Below are 22,439 nucleotides of genomic sequence, written 5' to 3'. Positions count from 1 at the left end.
GGACAAAAATATTGGGGCAACTCGACAGTCGGACAATAAATTTATTTTTATTAGTAAAGTATACTTTCAAATTATGCTGGGTTCGTGCATCCCTTACCTTTACAACCATTTTTCCGACAAAAGTAGTAGGTTACAAGTAATTATATTCTTAAACAAAAAATATAATTGCCTGACAAAAATGTTGGGGCAAACGAACAGAAAACTTAATTGTTTTAGGCTATCGACGAGGAGGTATTATCAAAAAAAATTTTTAAAACAGTGTTTCTCGGTTACTTTTGAATCGATTTAGCTGAAAATTGGTACACACTCTTAGTAAAGCATTTAAAAGGGTATGACGTAGATCGGAACCCAAAATTTTCTTAAAAAATTTTCCGACAAGAGGGAAAATTTTAGAAAAATTGTGATCTGATAATTTGTGTATATACTCCTTGAACAACGACAAACATCGTTCTGTATTTTTTTTTCTCGAAATAAAAAAGAATTTCCGACACAAGTATCAGGTTATAAGTAGTTATATTCCATATCAAAAAATCTAAGTGTCCGACAAAAATATTGGGTCAAATCCAAAGTAGGACAAAAAATTTAATTTTTATTAATAAACTGTCTTTTGAACCTTACTGGGTTCGTGCAACCCTTACCTTTAAAACCATTTTTCCGACAACATTAGTAGGTTATAAGTAATTATATTCTTAATCAAAAAATCGAAGTGTCGGACAAAAATATTGGGGCAACTCGACAGTCGGACAAAAAATTTATTTTTATTAGTAAAGTATACTTTCAAATTATGCTGGGTTTGTGCATCCCTTATCTTTACAACCATTTTTCCGACAAAAGTAGTAGGTTACAAGTAATTATATTCTTAAACAAAAAATATAATTGTCTGACAAAAATGTTGGGGCAAACTAACAGAAATCTTAATTCTTTTAGGCTATCGACGAAGAGGTATTATCAAAAAAAAATTTAAAACAGTGTTTCTCGGTTACTTTTGAATCGATTTAGCTAAAAATTGGTACACACGCTAAGTACTACACTTAAAAGGGCATGACAAAGAATTGTACACAAAATTTTCCAAAAAGATTTTCCGACAAGAGGGAAAATTTCGGAAATTTTTTTAAAAATTTTAGAATGTTCTCTACAAGGCGGAACCCGACATCCAACGCCCTGAAGGGCACTAAGGTTTATGAGAAAGAAGAAGAAGAAGGAATGTTCTCTACGTTACGTCCTTATAAATATTATAAGGTGTATTTCTACAAATTTTCAGTTTGATCTATGTAGATCTAACCGAGAAAAATTGTTTATAGTTCGCTTTGGTCTCCTTGATGCTTATTATTTTTTTATATCCCAGAGAACGGCTGTTCCCGTACATGCGACACTATATTATACAAGAAATTTTCGATTTTCTAAATGTGACTGAATTGAAAAAATTGGGCCAAATCCAATCTTAAAATATAGGAAAAGAGATATATGTCAACCATCCATTTTGGTCCAAGGGTGTGGATTTTACGTCCCATTTAGAGTCTGTTTTTCGTTCTCGTCCCCAAAACTCCCAAAAATTTAGAAAATTTAAGTCCGACTTTACAGCTTCCTTTAGTACTGAACATTACCTTTCCAAAGCATGTTTAATTTTGAAAATTCTTCTCTTCTTCTTCTTCTTCTTCTTCCTTTTATATAGACATTACTCTGTCTGTTTTTCAATGTGCCTCCAGTAAGTTGTCATTTCACCTTTTTCGTGGTCTTCCCACTGATCGTCTTCCTATTGGGGAACCCTCTCTGACCGTCCTTACTACTCTATTTGTTGTCATTCGGCTTATGTGGTCGTTCCATTCTACTCTTCTGCTTTTCACCCCATAGGCGTAACCAGGGGGTGGTTTTGGGGGTTATAACCCCCCTTTTGGGTGTACTTTGAGCTCTATACGCTTAACACAATTATTATTCCATACCCCCAGAGACCTTCAAGTAGACGTAACTCCCCCTTAGGATCATCCTGGTTACACCTCTGTTTCACCCAGTTATTAATGTTGTCCACCTTGCATCTCCTTCATATATCTGCACTTCTAGCTCTATCCCACAGCGTCTTACCATCGATTTTTCGCAATGTTTTCATCTCTGCTGTTTCTATAGCATTCGTTTTGTCCTTTCTGTATCAGGTTGTGTTTCTGCCGCGTATGTCATTATTGGTCTGATGACTCTTTTGTAAATTCTGCCTTTCACTTCTTTTCTGATGTTTTTATTTCTCTATATTGTTTCATTCAGGCAACCTGCGGCTCTGTTTGCTTTATTCACCTGATCTTCCACTTTTGTTTCGAGCTTTCCGTAGCTGCATAGTGTGATGCCTAGATATTTAAACTCCATGACTTGTTCTATGGAGTCTAGGTTGAACCGTGATAGTGTGTACATGTGTGTGTGATCGCTCCGTATCAAAGTTCATACATTGGGCCGGTACGAGTTTAGTCATCCACACTACATTCACTGAGACAATTACAGGTAACATTAGATTGTAATTAGCATAAAATAAATAGATAATTCTTTATACGTATTTGTGTGAAACAGTGTTATAAAGAAAGATAAACAAACAACAGAAAAAGCTAACAGGGATAAGCTTCTTGACCTTCGCAAGGTTGAATTGGGTTGGGTAGCTTTGCGCTCTGTCAGAGTTCTATTATTTACAACAACAATACATTGTTATACACACACAGATATATTTATACAGAGTGATACAAACCACATAAGGATGAGCGACTGGGACGAAATCAAAAATTAATAACAAATTTGACGTCGGAAATGCGTAAAGATCTGAAAGAAATTAAAAATGATTTTCAAGAATATAAAAAAACACTGAAAATTTTCAGAGAAGAAAATATAGAATTAAAGAAAGAAATTAACGAACTGAAGATGAAAGTTGAAAATTTGGAAAAATTGGAAGAAAAAGTCGAAAACATCGAAAAATACAAGAAGAAAAATAACATAATTATAAGTGGATTTAAAATACGGGACAATGAAGAAGAAGCGCAAGAAGAAATAGAAAAATTTGTCGAAAACAAGCTACAAGTTGTTATTAAAGCGAAAAAATTGACAAAAATAAACGAAACAATGTGCGTACTAAAACTGAACAATCGAGAAAAAGCAGATGTAATGAAAAATAAACACAAACTAAGACACGTCAAAAGCCAAAAAATAAAGCCTACAAGAAATAGCAAAAGATAAAAGAAACCAGAACAAAAAGGTAGTAATTGGGTACCAGAAATTAATTATAAATGGCGAAAAATTTATATGAAATAAAAAGAAAAATACGATTGAAAGTACGAATACTCTTCATGATAATTCAAAAAACTAGTGGAACATATACAGGACGGAAACATGGAGACGACCAGCATAAGAAAAGGAAAACGAAATATGATAAAAGGAAGAGCGAGCACATGGAAAATTGGAACATGGAATATTCGAAGTATTTACGGAAAAGAACAGGATTTAATAGAGGAATTTGAACAAGCACAACTAGATATACTAACAGTATCGGAAACAAAGAAAAAAGGCAAAGGCGAAATTAAACTTAATAAAGGTCATTTGATGATATATAGCGGAGTGGGCAATAAACAAAGAGCTGCAGCCGGAATAGGATGCATAATACATGAAAAGCTAATAAATAGTGTAAACACGTGGGAGGCAATTAACGAAAGAATATTAAAAGTAGAACTAACAGGCATAAACGGAGAAAACTGGATAATATTAGCCGTATACGGACCAAGCGAAGACGAGAATTCAGCAATAAAAGATAAATTTTGGGATGAACTGACGAGAATTACAGAAGAATGCAAAGGAAGAATATTAATTGCTGGAGACTTCAACAGCAGAGTTGGTAAACAAGATCACAAATATAACACAGTAATAGGTACACATGGGGAAGATACGAGGAACAATAACGGCAAGAGATTGCTTGAATACTGTCAACTACATAATCTAATAATAACAAACACACTCTTCGAACATAAAAATATCCACAAATACACACGGGAAGTTATAAGCAGAGGAGAAAAATCAATAATCGATTATGTAATAGTGGAAAAAGACTATAGGGCAAACATTACCGACACCAAAGTACGAAGAGGTGCAGAAATCAATAGTGATCACTATCTGGTGGTAACAAAAATTAAACACCAAATTATGAAGAACGAGGAGCGGAAAATAAATAAAGAAAGAAAAGTAGAATTTGAATCAATAAGATCTTACAAGTTGACAGAAGAAAAGTGAGAACTAAATATGAAGAAATAATAAATCGATAAATTGAAAAAAGGCTATTAATAATGAGAGATGCAGATGTGGATCAGTTATGGAATAGTATAAAAGAAATTATTATTGAGGCATCCAAGGAGGCATGCGGCGTAAGTAGAACAACTAGCAACAGGAAACAGACATCGTGGTGGAATGAACAAATTAAATCAGAAACAAAGGAAAAGAAAAGACGATGGAAAATATACCTATCAAACAAAACAACTGAAACGTATGAAAAATATAAAGAACAACGAAACATAGTAAAAAATATGATAAAAGATGCAAAAGAAGAAAGTTGGAAACAATTCGGGGAAAAACTAGAATCAGATAGTAAAAGTAACCAAAAGCTGTTTTATAAGACCATGAAAACATTAAGAAGGGGAAAAAATACAGTTCAATTGACAATTAGAGACGAAACAGGAAACATTTTGACACAGGAAGAAGAAATAATGGAAAGATGGAAAAGGTATTTTCAAGAACTATTATCAACTGAAAACGAAACACCACATTATACCATTAACGTGACAAATACCGGAGAAACCATAGAAGAAACGCAAGACACTGCAATAACATGGGAAGAATTTACACAAGGATTGGCAAAAATGAAAAATGGAAAGTCACCAGGGCATGATAAAATAACAACTGAGATGCTCAAATATATGGGAGTACAAGGACAACACATATTATTACAATTAATAAACAAGATATGGAAAGCTGAAAGAATACCAGAAGAATGGAAGATCTCGTTGATACTACCCATATTTAAATCTGGAGATAAAAAAGAATGCAAAAACTATAGAGGCATAATGCTCTTATGCTCGGCGATGAAACTGTACGAACAAATATTACAAGAAAAGTTGACAAAGATAATCGATACAACATTAGCAGAAACTCAAAGTGGCTTTAGAAAAGGAAGAAGTGTGCAAGATCACATCTTCACTATTAAACAGATCATTGAGAAAACGAAACTCAGAAGAGGAAAAGCATATTTTGCGTTTATCGACTTACAAAAAGCGTTTGATCTTGTTCCTAGGCAAAAAGTATGGTCGCTCCTAGAACAAAGAGGAATAGCAACCAAACTAAGGAAAAATATTGAATGTCTATATAAAAATACGACGAATTGTGTTATAACTAGAAACCTCAAGTCAGAAAATTTTATAACAAAAGATGGTCTAAGACAGGGAGGAGGACTAAGTCCAACATTGTTTACGTTGTTTATGGACGAAATAATTAAAAAATGTAGTCAGAGAACAAAACACCTATTTGTAGGATACAAAAACTTACAACCGATCGAAATATCAGAGTGTGCTTTTGCAGATGACATCGTTATAATGGCAACAAAAGAAAAGGACCTACAAGAAAACTTACAAACGTGGAGTGAAATATTAGAAGAAAGTGGCATGAAACTAAACCTAACAAAAACAAAAGTGATGGTAGTAGCAGAAACTAAAGAAAACGTGAGTATACAGATGAATGGTATACATATACAACAAGTTGAATGCTTCGAATACCTGGGTGTAAAAATTGAAGATTCAGGTCAACAAGGTTTAGAAATCGATAAACGTATAGAGAAAGCAATAAATTCATATTATGCAATGAACACAACTTTTATAGGAAAAAAGGAAATAGCGCAAAGTACAAAAATGAAAGTTTTTAAGGCAATATATAGACCCATACTCACCTTCGGTTGTGAATCGTGGACATTAACAGAGAGACAGAAGAGCAGAATACAAGCGACAGAAATGAAGTACCTAAGAAGAGCGAGAGGAGTTACAAGACTTGACAGGGTAAGAAATGAGCAGATAAGGGAGGATCTGGAGGTGGAATCAATCTTAGAATTCATAGAAAAAAGACAAATCAGCTGGTGGGGACATTTACAAAGACTAGACCATAGAAGACCGGTAAAAATGATTTGGGAAGCGAAAGTAAATATCAAGAGGAAGAGAGGAAGACCAAGAGAAACATGGGACCAAGCTATTGAAAAAGTTCTACAAAAGAGAGGCAAATCCTGGAAAGAAGCAAAAGTATTGGCACAAAATAGAAGACAGTGGCGTAAATTTGTACACAATATCTAAGTTAATATTGTAATCCCGACACCAATAGGTAGAAGGGAATTTGATTATATATATATATATATATATATATATATATATATATATATATATATATATATATATATATGACTTGTTCCATTATTTGACCCTCCAGCTCTAATTTACACCTTATTAGATCTGCTGTTATAACCATGCATTTAGTCTTTTTTAGGGAAATTTACATGTTAAATTTTCTAGCGGTTATATTAAATTCGTGCAGCATACGTTGTAAATCATCTTCACTTTGAGAGATTAGTATTGCGTCGTCTGCATAGCAGATTATTTTAAGTGGTTTTTCTCCCATTTGGTATTCTTTTTTTGTTCTTACTTTTTTTATTATTTCGTCCATGATCAGGTTGAACAACAGAGGACTCAGGGAATCTCCCTGTCTTATCCCATTGTAATTTTGAAAATTGTATATACCATTCAAAAGTTACCGATCTCAGAAATTTTATTCAATTTCTATTTAAAAAGGGAAAAATGTTTTTTCTCAAAGTTCGCATCACCCCGTGGAATATTCTAGCATCTATAAAATACTAAAATTAAAACCTAACTATAGCCTCATTCCTTCTCAACATTCAGTTTTTTCATTCATTCGTTTATGTTGGATAATAAAAAAGTTAAGGACTTTAATAACTAGCCATGTTTTTCATAGACAAAGTGTGTTTTTAAATGGCAAACTTTAAGGAGTAATTGTGCATGACAAAATAAAGTCAGTTTGCTTTACGAGAAAAACGTATGTCCACAAATGCATCGTTTCCGAGATAGGGGGTGTTGAAGTTTTTCTGACAAATTGACGATTTATTTATTGCTTTAAAACCAGTTGAGATATGCAAATGAAATTTGGTGGGTTTTAAGAGGTAGTTATTGCACATTTTTAACTACAGTTAAGAATTTAATATTCACCATTGGCGCGCATACGGGTAATATGAGCCGAAAAATACGTAATTTAATATGAAGTCAAAAATGTATAAAAATTAATTTTTTTTAAATTGTACCAAAACGCCCCATTATTTTTGTCCGACAAGTGATCCAATATGCATTACACATGTAAAAAAACAGTACAAAATAAAAATAACATCTGTGGTAATAAATAAAAAAATTTCAGGAGATTGACATTTTCGGCGGGTCCGACTGCGCATATGCCCCGTGAAAATTGTCCGACAAGGTTACCACATTATTGTAAAAAGGTTTTATGGTAGATACCGTTAAAATTATCCATGTGGTAATAAATTTATTATTTTCATAAATTTTAAGTTATTTTTCGGGTGTAACTTCAATGATATTATGCTAAAAATGATGGTGTATCGCATATTTAAAATGCGTTTATCTCGAAAACGGTTGAGTTTAGGAAGATGAAAGAAGTATACCTTTATTAAGTAAAACTAATAGGAAAATAAAAATTTTAATGTCAAAATTATACAGAGTGAGGGATAAAAAAAATTGAACGTAATAAATGAGTGCTGAAAGGCATATGTGGCGCCCTCTGGGCAATGCATAATTTTTGGTAAGGAATTTAGATTTCTCGACCCAAAAAACCCCCAAATATAAAATTTCATGTTATTATCTCATACCTATCAGGAAATATTAAATAATAAATAAAAAAAAAGTTTAACTTTGACACCCTGTATCTCGGCTATTATAAACTTTGTACTAAGGTAAGTTAGCTTAAATCGGCCTATTTTAACCTCAGGAACCTGAGGTTAAGCTATGGCCCATTCTTTACCAAACACCCTGTATGCATAAAAATTACTTCTTCTTTTAATTGTACCAAAACGCCCCATTATTTTTGTCCGACAAGTGATCCAATATGCATTACACATGTAAAAGAACAGTACAAAATAAAAATGACATCTGTGGTAATAAATAAAAAATTTTCAGGAAATTGACATCTTCGGTGCGTCCGACTGCGCATATGCCCCGTGAAAATTGTCCGACAAGGTTACCACATTATTGTAAAAAGGTTTTATGATAGATACCGTTAAAATTACCGATGTGGTAATAAATTTATTATTTTCATAAATTTGACATATTTAGCGTGTCCGACGCGTCATATGCCCCAATATTTTTGTCCGACAAAATTGTTTTCGTTGTTTATATGATAAAATCCATTGATTAAAATAGAATGACCAATGTGGTAATAAATTTTTTTCTTGCATAAAATTGACAACTTCGTCACCGCTTGACAGACAAACGCCCCACTACCATAATGCGCCAAGCTCAAAATTTGTCCGACTCCACCCAAATAACAAGTACAAAAAGTTTCAACGGTGTGGTCATAAATAATAATTGTATATGCGGGCCCAAGGCCTAATAGCAGACTTGCACTATTACGTCGGCCGATTCCGTATGAGCGGAAATAATGCTCCACGAGAAACACTTTCTCCTCTGTATTTAACAGCATTTTTAACAATTAGGCCTTAATAAGTAATTATTTCAAGATTACTCGACAGGTCTATACTAATTAATTTGAATATGACAGGACGCACAAAGATAGGTACATCTGTGTTTCAGTTTCAGTACTGTTTATTTTGGGCAATACTGTATATCCAAAAATATGCATTTTAACGATAATATTATACTAAACAAAATTATAGCAGGTAAAAAATGAACAAATTGGTTTTTAAAGAGTGTTCCAAATGCAATATTAAGCGAGATATTGAAAATCAAAACCGTTTTTTATTTTGTGTAAAATTTAATCGATGTATTCAATGCCATCTAGCGGAGACCGAATAAATTTTATGCATGCTAATGAGAAAGGATTTTATAGTGCTTAAAATAAGGTTTAAAATGAACACTGTTAAAAGTCTTTTGTACGTAAAATGTGTGAGGTGTAATGAAAAAAAGAGAACATCTAATGGTTTTTTTGTTAAATCAATGGATTTCATAAATGCCATTTCCACCAAAATTAAAATTAATCATATTCCGTCTAGAATCAACTTTAATATAAAGAGTTTGATGGATTCTAGCAGTTTTGCTGCTTTGGAACACATATTTTTTGAAAAAAATCACGATTTTGAGAGAAAAAAAAATTTAGAATTTAAAAAAAAACACCTTCTTTTAATAATATCTCAAAAATAATGAAAGATACATAAAAAAGTGTAATAATAAAAAATAGGTTTTTTGTCAAAAATTTCGGTTTGTTGGTTTTTCCTATCACACAAAAATGGACGAAGATATGATTGATTAAAGAGCGCGCGGTAGCGCAACCACAGTCTCTCTCGAGCCTTTTGACCCTTCACCGTTTCAAAATAAAAGCTTTTTCACTACATATTATAATAAAAAAAGTTGTAGCTCTTTTAATTACCTTCAAAATGTTTTTTTATAAGTTGTGATAGCTTCAAAAGTGAAGTAGGTACGGCCCAAAAACTAATCGTATTTTTTTTTTCTACTTAGTCAACTAAACATTTTTAAATGTATAATCATACATATTCAGTGTTTTAATTTAGGAGTAGTTTTAAGGGTTAAAGAACTTGAGCATATGATTTTCCAGCATAGCTTTTTCGAGAACGTGGAACGATATTTAAATCCCTTTTAGTTTATCAAAAGAAATTTTTTATACAATTTTTAATCGAGGGGTTGATTTTAAGGGTTGAAAGGGGTTAACAATTAAATAATTATGATAGAGAACGTAAAATATTATTTATTCTATTTTTAAGTCTTCTTGTCAACCCAAAGTAATTTTTTGTAAATTTTTTCTATTTAGGGGTGGTTTTTAAGGATTGAAAGGGGGTTAACAATATGATAATTACGATAGAGAACGTATAATATCATTTACTCTATATTTAAATCTTTTTGTCATACTAAATTAATTTTTTGTAAATTTCTGCGATTTAGGGGCTGTTTGCAAGGGTTGTACAGTTTCCAAGGGAATGAAAAAAGGCTTAACATGAGGTTATTCTGTTATAAAACACTTCACAATGTCACTTTTTATTATTAAACACGTTTTCTGGCGATGTTTCTGCTCAATGTCAATTTTTCCATTAAGGGGTTGTATTCATCCCTTAAAAATAAAAAGCGGAGTTCGGATCAATATCACTTTTGAATTTAAGGGTATGATAAGCCTAATTCCAAAATCTCATGTAAATCGGTTCATAGTAAAAAATTTCGGAGGTAAAAACCTGTTTTTCCACCTACCTCCACCGAAAGTATACTTTTCCGGACCTAATTGTAGGGAGCAAAGTTGTACTTTTCCTCCCTAGGGAGGAAAGTAAAAGTGACGTCACGGTATTTCATTCATAAAATATAACTTATTGACGCCCTGTACAATATCTATTTTCTATTACGTAAGTATCTATACATTTTAACGTTTATTTTTAATACACCCTGTATTTTGCAAAATGGTAAAAAACAGTAAATTTCTATTTTGATTTAACAATGTTTACATTAATAATTTAACTTATATTTGACAGTTGACAGTTATATTGTACCTACTTGTTAGATTTAGTTTTAATAAAATTTGTTGGTTACTTACATAAATAAATTAAGTAAAAATGAAAAATGACTTGTTATTAATTTGAGGAAGGTGGAAAAACCATATGTATAACATGGGAGTAAAGTGCCTTTTCCTCCCTTGAATGATTACTGCCCTCCGCTACGCGTCGGGCAGTAAACTTCATTCTCGGGAGGAAAAGTAGCACTTTTCTCCCTTGTTATACAAATAGCTATTACGCTTCAATGACTGCACATTTGTGTATTTTCGCTTCTAAATAAAAATTGATATAATTCTATTTTTTGTGGCTTTTTTTTAAACGTACGGCCCTAGAAAAAATATTGTTCCTGACTCATGCGGAAAGTATCTTCACCGCACTCGACTGCTTGCCCGAACTCCGCTATTGCGTCGTTCGGGTCAACTAGTGTTGCCCAAAATCGGTCTTGGTCTTGCAGTCTTGGTCTTGTTCTTGCGTTTTAGCAAGACCAAGACCAAGACCAAGACAGCCTTATTTTAGCAAGACCAAGACCAAGACTGACCGTGCAAGACTTGAGCAAGAACAAGACTAAGCCTGCGAGACTCTTGCGTCTTGCAGTTAGGATTGAGTGTTGTTTTATGTAATAATACAGGGTGTAACAAAAATACAGGTCATAAATTTAATCACATATTCTGGGACCAAAAATAGTTCCACTGAACCTAACTTACCTTAGTACAAATGTGCACATAAAAAAAGTTAAAGTTAAAGTACAATATATCGAAAACTATTGGAGATTTTTTATGAAAATGAACATGTGGCATTCTTATGGCAGTAGTATCTTTAAAAAAATTATAGTGAAATTTAGACACCCCATAAAAATTTTATGGGGGTTTTGTTCCTTTAAACCCCCCCAAACTGTGTACGTTCCAATTTAATTATTATTGTAGTATTATTAGTTAAACACAATGCTTTAAAAACTTCTTTGCCTCTTAGTACTTTTTCGAAAAGTCAGTATTTATCGAGATATTTTGCATATTTGTCAAATCCACCACATATTTGTATATGGCTAAGTACGATTATGGAGACTTGATAATAATAGGAAAATTTATTTATGATTTACATTTTTAGGTATATTTTGAACCATATTGAAAAAGAAGCCACATCTCGATAAAAGGTGCCTTATCGAAAAAATACAAAGAAGCAAAAAAGTTTTAAAAACACTGTGTTTAACTAATGGTATCGCAGTAATAGTTTAATCGGAACGTACACAACCATTTGGGAGGTTTAAAGGAACAAAACCCCCATAAAATCTCTATGTAAACATATTAGAAAAGAAGCCGCAACTCGATAAAAACTGCCTTGTCGAAAAAATACTAAGAACCAAAAAAGTTTTAAAAATATTGAATTTAACTAATAGTATCACAATAATAATTTAATTGGAACGTACACAAAAGTTTGGGTGGGTCTAAGGGATCAAAACCCCCATAACATTTTTATGGGGTGCACAAATTTCACTATAATTTTTCTTTAAGATATTCCTCCCATAAAAAGCCACATGTCCATTTTCAATAAAAAATCTCTAATAGTTTTCGATATATTGGAAAAAATCGATTTTTATTTTGTAACTTCAAAGGGCTGTAACTTTGTGCATATTTGTACTAAGGTACTAAGGTCGAACTATTTTTGGTCCCAGAATAGGTGATTTAATTTATGACCTGTATTTTTGTTACACCCTGTATATTAGTTCGGGTATATGCTTAGAGACTATGAGATACAAAAAAATATGTAACAAAAATTTGGAAAATTGGATTTATGCGCATTATGAACAATACGATAAACATATGTACCGAATTAAAATATTCATATAAGAACACTCTTATTTATTGGATACGTACTCAGAGGTCATAATAAATTATTATACAATGTAAAAATAAAATATTTCATTCTTTCCTAATATCAGACGACGCCTTCGCTCCGAAATTAATGACAATTGAGTATTGTCTAAATTTTGAGAATAGCTAACCTTTCATAAAATAATCTTCTTGTGTTGTGTTACGCCGACACGACAGTATAATATCGCATTGAAACTTTTAAAGAAGTATGTCGCCTAACAAAGGTAATAAAAATATAATACGAATAGCATATATCAAGTGTTACGGACAACCGCTCAATTGTTTTTTCTTATCCATATCGTAAAGACTAAACGTCCTACTTATAAACTGTTTGCCGTGTGTGCAATTAGATATTAGATCAATCGGCCAAACAAAATTTTTTACTGAAAAAGCACTAGATTAGATAATGCTTGGCTACCCTGTATAGTCCATTCACGCACGGTAAAATGTTACAAAACCTTAAAATTTCAAACAAAGAGATATTATTATATAAAAAGAGATATTGGCCGATGTGTGATTTTGCCCTGGGGATGAGTTTCACCCCTTCTTGGGGGGTTAAAAAACAAAGGTTCAACATAAGTCAAGGTTGAATAAGCTGACTAATTCTAAGCAACTTTTGTTATATTTTATTCATCTACAAATAAACCAAGTCAATACTTTCCGAGCTATTTGCGACTGAATATGTTCATTTTTCAACAAAGAAAAAACACGTTTTTCGACGGTTTTTGCGCAAATGACTCAAAAAGTAAGTATTCTATTGAAAAAAATATTCTAAGCAAAAATATATCTTATAAAAAATTGAAAAAAAAATGATGTATTTAATGGTAGGGGAGCCCAAGCGGAGATTTTTGCAGTTACTGGAGCGCGTCAGATTATCACATGGGGAGAAACCTTGTACCCTGTAAATGTACTTCTACCATATATTGGCTTTTAATACAGGGGAAATCGTTAAGGGAGGCCCGAAAAAAATATATATCCTTAGAAAAACTCCGGGGCCAAAAATATTGATTTTTGCAATTTGATTAAAAAAATTGTTAAAAAAAATTGGACCACTTTTCGCGAGGGCGACTTCTTGAACCTTATTCTGGGGTGTCTCACGAATGTGATTATGCAAAAAAATCTCACGGGAATATTTTTTCCAACGAACCCGCCTTTTTCTCCTTGTCTATTTTATCTGACAGTCGTATATTCTCCTTTCATGACCATTTTTCAGTGCGTCACAAATTATAGAAAAAAAGGTAAGTCCGTGATAATACCAATGAACTGTCAATACAGATGGAATGGCCCCGTCCCATTCAAATAGTGAAGCGAGATTGACGCCAACATACAAGAGAGAGGTGGTGAGAGAGACAGAAAAGGATCAGGTAAAATTTGACAGGCAATTCAATTGCCAATATCAACTTAAATCGGGGAAATGGACCTTATATTTTTTTAACTTGGTATCAGGGCTGATAGACAGTATTTAAAAATTAAGTTAATTTAATAAAATAATATGATGTTCATTTTCCCGCAAATTACACGTCCTGTCAAATTTTACCTGATCATTTTCTGTCTCTCTCTACTCTCTCAGGACCTCTCTCTTGTATGTTGGCGTCATTAACTTTCTTCATGCCTATTCCATCCGTATTGACAGTTCGTTGGATAATACACATTTATGACATTTATTCTAACATGACATTTTAGTTAAATCTGACAGTTGTCACATTTTATTTTCAATTTGGAATAAAGACAAATCAATTGTGTCTGTTGCATTTATAAAATGGTATTTTCTTTGATTTGTATAGTCTTATAAATTGTACAAATTATATTGATAAGATTATTATTTTATTTAATAAATAATTATTTTTTGATTATGGCGCCATCTATCGACAACTAGAATAACTAGAAGAAATGTTATAAATGTCTGTAATCACCGACGTACCTTTTTTTCTGTCTCATACAATTTAATGCGTTAGAGAGAAATCGAAAAACTGTTACGCACTGAAAAATGGCCATGAAAAGGACTATACCTAACATTGCTTTTTCCATTGGTCTTTCTGTTTTGGCTAGTTTATTCATATTTGTCGTATTTAGTCCTGTCGCCAGTGAGGTACAACGGCCTCCTTTATTCAGATGGACTTACCCAAGTTTTTTATGTATTTTGACCCGTAGAACACGAATTTTTTGGACAACAGTTGATCCAGATGTCGATAAGATTGTTATAAACAAAGAACTTGAGGAATTACATAACAGCGATTTTTCGCGAAACAATACATTTTTTTTGTATTTTTTGGGTCATTCTAAGCAAAAAATGTTCTTACAAGTTTTTTCGTAGGATGCATAGTTTTCGAGATAAACGCGGTCAAACTTTCAAAAAATCGAAAAATTGCAATTTTTGAACCCGAATAATTAAAAAAAATAAAATAGCAATTCTGCTTACCGCATTTGAAAGTTCAAGTCAAATTATACCGGTTTTGATTATTTGCATTGCTAAAAATTAATTAATTTATTGTTAAACACAGCTATAAACACAGCTATAAACACATAGTGGTTGAGTGATGTTTTCAATGCAACCCTCGATTTAAAATCGAACGAGTAGGCTCGCCTTCAAACAGGCAATTTCTACGTACTAGCATGCATTAAAACGCATTAAAACACTATTTGTTTATAGCTTTTTATAGCTTTGTTTGACAATAAAAATAGTTACATATTTTCCTAACTAGTTCGGAAAGTGATACTTTCACGCACGAGACTGCCGTTGACCCTAGTGTTGCCCAAATGCAACACCAAGACGAGACTTGGACAGTCTTGGTCTTGGTCTTGCACCAGTACACCTGGTCTTGGTCTTGGTCTTGGTATTGCACTCCAGTCTTGGTCTTGGTCTTGGTCTTGCAGCAAGAGTCTTGCAAGTCTCGCAGTTACCCACTAGCATATTGCTATTAATTAATAAACAACTCACATTAGGTGGGTTTGTACCCACGATCTAAACTATCCCTGCCTATACTCTAACTAACTGGGCTATCTACCATGCACGGGAGTCAGTCTGTACATCTTCTTTTTTGGTTGACCATATCGGCTTTCGACCGTAATCCATACATACTATATTATACTAATACGTCGCTAAAGGGTCCCAAAAACAACTACTGTTTTTTATATAAAAATAGACTAAAAATCTAAAAATTAAAGGAATAGCACAGAAAACACAAAAATCGCCGATATAACTTAATTAACCTATGAAATACCAGTAGTGTCAAAATTTCATAACAGAGGAGTAAATTTGGCGGATGTTGGACCAGTTACCAACTAGCATTACTGTACGGTAAATTTAAATCCTCTTTTGAAAAAATTCCTTTTTAATCCACTTTTTTAAATTCATTTTTCATTTCCAATTTTTGCGTTCCAATTTATTTTTACGTAAGGAATCCAAATCCCAAAATTAAAGTACCCCCCACCCCACCTCCGCAGGGATCGCGTTTGGTGTCATTTGTCATTCGATAGATTTTTCAAAAATATCGAATACGTGTAATTTTCAGTTTTTCGATCTGATATTCATTTCAATATGGTCAACCAAAAAAGAAGATGTACAGACTGACTCCCGTGCATGGTAGATAGCCCAGTTAGAGTGGGTGTATACAAACCCACCTAATGTGAGTTGTTTATTAATTAATAGCAATATGCTAGTGGGTAACTGCGAGACTTGCAAGACTCTTGCTGCAAGACCAAGACCAAGACCAAGACTGGAGTGCAATACCAAGACCAAGACCAAGACCAGGTGTACTGGTGCAAGACCAAGACCAAGACTGTCCAAGTCTCGTCTTGGTGTTGCATTTGGGCAACACTAGGGTCAACGGCAGTCTCGTGCGTGAAAGTATCACTTTCCGAACTAGTTAGGAAAATATGTAACTATTTTTATTGTCAAACAAAGCTATAAAAAGCTATAAACAAATAGTGTTTTAATGCGTTTTAATGCATGCTAGTACGTAGAAATTGCCTGTTTGAAGGCGAGCCTACTCGTTCGATTTTAAATCGAGGGTTGCATTGAAAACATCACTCAACCACTATGTGTTTATAGCTGTGTTTATAGCTGTGTTTAACAATAAATTAATTAATTTTTAGCAATGCAAATAATCAAAACCGGTATAATTTGACTTGAACTTTCAAATGCGGTAAGCAGAATTGCTATTTTATTTTTTTTAATTATTCGGGTTCAAAAATTGCAATTTTTCGATTTTTTGAAAGTTTGACCGCGTTTATCTCGAAAACTATGCATCCTACGAAAAAACTTGTAAGAACATTTTTTGCTTAGAATGACCCAAAAAATACAAAAAAAATGTATTGTTTCGCGAAAAATCGCTGTTATGTAATTCCTCAAGTTCTTTGTTTATAACAATCTTATCGACATCTGGATCAACTGTTGTCCAAAAAATTCGTGTTCTACGGGTCAAAATACATAAAAAACTTGGGTAAGTCCATCTGAATAAAGGAGGCCGTTGTACCTCACTGGCGACAGGACTAAATACGACAAATATGAATAAACTAGCCAAAACAGAAAGACCAATGGAAAAAGCAATGTTAGGTATAGTCCTTTTCATGGCCATTTTTCAGTGCGTAACAGTTTTTCGATTTCTCTCTAACGCATTAAATTGTATGAGACAGAAAAAAAGGTACGTCGGTGATTACAGACATTTATAACATTTCTTCTAGTTATTCTAGTTGTCGATAGATGGCGCCATAATCAAAAAATAATTATTTATTAAATAAAATAATAATCTTATCAATATAATTTGTACAATTTATAAGACTATACAAATCAAAGAAAATACCATTTTATAAATGCAACAGACACAATTGATTTGTCTTTATTCCAAATTGAAAATAAAATGTGACAACTGTCAGATTTAACTAAAATGTCATGTTAGAATAAATGTCATAAATGTGTATTATCCAACGAACTGTCAATACGGATGGAATAGGCATGAAGAAAGTTAATGACGCCAACATACAAGAGAGAGGTCCTGAGAGAGTAGAGAGAGACAGAAAATGATCAGGTAAAATTTGACAGGACGTGTAATTTGCGGGAAAATGAACATCATATTATTTTATTAAATTAACTTAATTTTTAAATACTGTCTATCAGCCCTGATACCAAGTTAAAAAAATATAAGGTCCATTTCCCCGATTTAAGTTGATATTGGCAATTGAATTGCCTGTCAAATTTTACCTGATCCTTTTCTGTCTCTCTCACCACCTCTCTCTTGTATGTTGGCGTCAATCTCGCTTCACTATTTGAATGGGACGGGGCCATTCCATCTGTATTGACAGTTCATTGGTATTATCACGGACTTACCTTTTTTTCTATAATTTGTGACGCACTGAAAAATGGTCATGAAAGGAGAATATACGACTGTCAGATAAAATAGACAAGGAGAAAAAGGCGGGTTCGTTGGAAAAAATATTCCCGTGAGATTTTTTTGCATAATCACATTCGTGAGACACCCCAGAATAAGGTTCAAGAAGTCGCCCTCGCGAAAAGTGGTCCAATTTTTTTTAACAATTTTTTTAATCAAATTGCAAAAATCAATATTTTTGGCCCGGACAATTTTTTTTAGATTTATCGGACCATTCTGGACAGAAAAGGTCTCTTGTAATTTTTCTCTAAAGTTGATCGTGTTCGAGTTATAAGCAATTTAAAATTTAAAAACCCGAAAATGGCCATATTTAAGACTTAATAACTCGGTTTAAGATTATTATTATGAAAGTCAGAAAGTGACTAAATCAAATTTAAAGCCCCCCCTTCATGATTCTGAAGAAATGTGTGTCATTAATTTATTACTAAGCTGTTATTTTTATTTATTAATAATGAGCGGTAAGATCGTATTGACGCGGCTGTAAATGTGAGTGCGAGTGAGATGCGCTATGGACTGCTTGGATGGCATCTCTTTCGTACTCATCATGGACGGCCGCCTAATACGTGCATGGCGCTCATTATTTTTAAGTAAAAATAATGAGCGCTTAGTAATCAAATAATGACAAAAAATTCTGCAGGATCTTGTAGGGAGGGCTTTAAACTTTGATTTAGTCACTTTCTGACTTTCATAATAATATCTTTTATGTAACCGAGTTATTATGCTTTGAAAATCACCATTTTTCCTTTTTTTTTTCAATTTTAAAATGCTTTTACCTCGAAAACGATAAATTTTAGAGAAAAATTATAAGAGACCTTTTTTACCCAGAATAGTCCAAAAAACCTAAAAAAATATTGCCAGGGCCAAAAATATTGATTTTTGCAATTTGATTTAAAAAAAAATTCAAAAAAAATTGGACCACTTTTCACGTGGGCGACTTCTTGAATCTTATTCTGCAATGTCTCACGAATGTGATTATGTAAAAAAAATCTCATGGGAATATTTTCTCCAAAGAACCCGCCGTTTTCGCCTTGTCTAAAAAAGGGAACGACTGGGTAAGATCAAAACCAAAAGTCAAGGACATAACAATAAAAGTAACCAAACTTTAATTGAGCTTCGCAATCGCAGGCCATACTGCTAGACAAAAAGACCAACGTTGGAATGCAACAATACAACACTGGTAACCTTACGAAAGTAAACGACCAAGAGGAAGACCACAGATTAGGTGGGTTGATGATATTAAAAGAGCAGCCGCAATAAATTGGAAATATGTTGCTCAGGATAGAGACCTATGGAAGAAGTTAAGAGAGGCCTTTGTCCAAACGTGGACGATAGAGCGCTAACAAGAAGAATAAGAAGAAGAAGGAGAGCGTCCTGTAATAATATGCATAGAATTGGAATAGTTCCGTCAAGATATCTTTTGACCTTGCATAGCGAGCTGCTCCAAATTTTATTATTATAATCTTTAATAGTAGTAATACTTAATAGTAGTTTAAATTTATGATTGCGACTGCAATAAATAAAAAAATATTTCTGCAATATTCAAAAATATCCACGAGGAAAAAATTTCCTGTAGTTGGCTGTATACCATTTATTACAAAAAAAAAACATGAAATCCTTTATAAAAGGTATATTTGTTAAAATCCCTCTACAGGGCTACATCATAAAACAAACAGAACTAGTTTTCAATCGGTTGACCGATCATCATCAGTGTTTCTTGAATCAAACATGCTAACCACCAAATTAAAAATATTAGGGTAAAAACCCTTTAAAGTTAATCCGTCATAGGAACATATAAAAATGATGTGATTTTACACATGGATGTATAAAATATCCAATGTTTCGCTCTAGAGGTACCACTGAGCTAAATATGACTTGATCACATCATGGCTGTGTAGAAGCAAGTGACTCTGATAGCGGAAACCCTGAATGGTGACATGACAGAAATGACAGTTCCACAGGAAGTTAAAATTTCCCTGATGGTTTTGTGATATTTATTGTAAAGTTTGTTAAATCATTAACAATAAAAACAGTCGCTCACACTATGGTAAATGATCTGTTTAAATGAAAATGAACTTGATGTAAAAGGTAGAATATTTGTAGTGAAAGAGATAGGCAAACCACATTACACGTTGAACGAAAACCGAATAAACGTTATCAAGCCCTGTTATGTGGACATCTAGAGCTTAAAAAAGCCATTTTATGTTGGTATCAAGTTATCGATTTTATTCGAATGGTTGGAAGTTGCCATAGTATGTGAAAGTACCATAAAAAATCACAATGGGGAGACCTAGATGTAGAAATGTCTCAAAATCAGGGGGGATGTATAAGACAAGCTCAGATCCATGCCATTATTTCCCAAGGCCCCCGCAGGCTACCCGGAACTCTAAGGGTTCGACAAAACAGACCATCATATAATATAGTCAACCATAGGAGAGAGGGTTGAGTGTTAGAGGTTTATGAGATTATAATGGAAATGAGACATGAACGGGACCCAGAAAGAGTAGTGAGACTATTAAATTTGGTAATAATGTGAATAGATGAGGTGAAGATAGTCATTGAAAATTATGGATGAGTTTAAAGATGGAGATGTGTGTGAGTGATGATATAAGATGTCAGTTTGTATGTGTATCATTGGATAGATGATAATGGTTAAAGGGTAGAGATGAATAAGAGAGAAAATCATTATGGATTGTGCCAAGTCAACTGTAGATGTAACTATAGGAAAGTGATGGGGGTAATAAAGAGGTGGAAGTAATATGGTAATTAAGAAGAAGTTAAGAAAAGAGTTGTCGATGAAGTGGGTGGAAGTCCCGGTTGAACGATACATGACGGTTGACACAATTTGGACTTTTTTGTTTTTCTTCAACTATTTCTAGGTCCTCGTACAAGTCCAACTTTAAGAAGTCTCTCTGTGGGATGTTGTGTAGAAGAGAGACGTCATCTGGGATATTCAGAGTATGATTTTTCTCTTTAAGATGTTGTGAGAAGGTAGAGTTCTCTCTTTTAGTGTGTTCAAGAGAGCGAGAAGCAAGTGATCTACAAGTTCTTCCTATGTAAGTGGCATCACAGTCAGACATTGTAGCTTAGAAACACCACTACGATTCATATAGTTGATAATATCTTTGGAGTTGGATAGAGACTTTCCTAAGTTATTGGATACCTTAAAAGAAATTTGAACATTATCAACTGATCTTTTTATAATATTTAAAATATCCCCAGACAGCCTGTCTTCATAGAAAGGTATGGAAGCATAAGTAGGTTTGGTTGTCAAATCCCTAGGGAACGCAGCATGTCGTAAGACCTTGAGCTGTCTTTTATGAATGAGCTTGCTTATGATGTGTGGATCATAGAGAAATAAAAAAAAAATTAAAAACTTCTCTTTTTATTTCTCTATGGTGTGGATCGTATCCGTTATTGTAAGCTATTTGACGTAGTATATTTAATTCTTTCTTGTAGTTGGATTGTGATAAGGGAATGGTTTCAAGACGGTGTATGTAACTGTGAAAAGCAGCAAGTTTGTGTGACATAGGATGGTTGGAAAATGATGGGATAACATGGTCGGTCTGTGTTGGTTTCCCCGAAGTGTTCATTTAATCTGGTAATAGTAAGGTCGAGGAAAGTTATTGATTGGGAAGACTCTAATTCTATGGTGAATTCTAAAATATGTTATGGTTCAACAGAACTATTTCAAATATTTTCAGAGCAGCAGTGTGCAAGGTACAGATTGCCATGATGGTCGCCGACATCCGAAACGGATAGCCTCTGCAAGAAAAAGAAGAAGGTAATGGTGGATTAAACTTTTATTTTACTTACCTTAATTGTCGTGGAAAAGTAATATATTTTTCCAGCATAATTGAATATATTGGGACTTTTTGGCGGTTTCACGTGCGATGTATATAGAACAGAACTGGTATCTCCCGAAACCTGCGTCCAAACAAACAAACACACCAAAAACACTTTAATCACCCACGAGAGGAATGTAGACATTTTTAATATCATTAGGTAAAACAGATACAATGATACAGATGTTGATTCTATATATGTTTAACGTAAAACCCATTTAAACAAAATAATAGTAGAGTTGGGTGTTGGGTGTTTATGTTTGAAAGAAATTAACTCTTTGTAAGCTGCTGTATGTAGGTAGATAGTAAGTATTCAGATTGTCAAGGTTCTCCCACCTCCTACAAAAATAACAAAAAAATTTAGTAAAATTATAAAATATGGAAATATTATTTGTCTCAAAAAACTTGTTTGGGAAAACCCGTGATCAATTTGACAGATGAATAATTATTTAGATGGAGGTATAATATTAAAGTTAATATTTATTGTGGATCAATCTATACACAACTCGATTTTATTTTTTTTTATTTGAAGAACTATTGTGTTCTT

At 33.2% G+C, this 22,439-nt stretch overlaps 1 protein-coding gene across 1 annotated transcript in view; it reads right to left on the bottom strand.

Moving 5' to 3' along the window:
* LOC126890167 (C-type lectin 37Da-like) overlaps window positions 1–22,037 on the bottom strand; it is a 34,372-nt gene extending 12,335 nt beyond the window's left edge. The window contains exon 1 of the mRNA XM_050659020.1: window positions 21,864–22,037. Within this exon, the coding sequence (XP_050514977.1) occupies window positions 21,864–22,037 (174 nt within the window). The remainder of the gene's footprint in view (window positions 1–21,863) is intronic.
* Between the last annotated feature and the right edge of the window lie 402 nt (window positions 22,038–22,439).

This window comes from Diabrotica virgifera, chromosome 8 (genome assembly GCF_917563875.1).
Source record: "Diabrotica virgifera virgifera chromosome 8, PGI_DIABVI_V3a".
In the NCBI taxonomy this organism is placed as follows: domain Eukaryota; kingdom Metazoa; phylum Arthropoda; class Insecta; order Coleoptera; family Chrysomelidae; genus Diabrotica; species Diabrotica virgifera.
The sequence above is the reverse complement of the archived record's forward strand: the minus strand, read 5'-3'. Positions and strand labels throughout refer to the sequence as shown.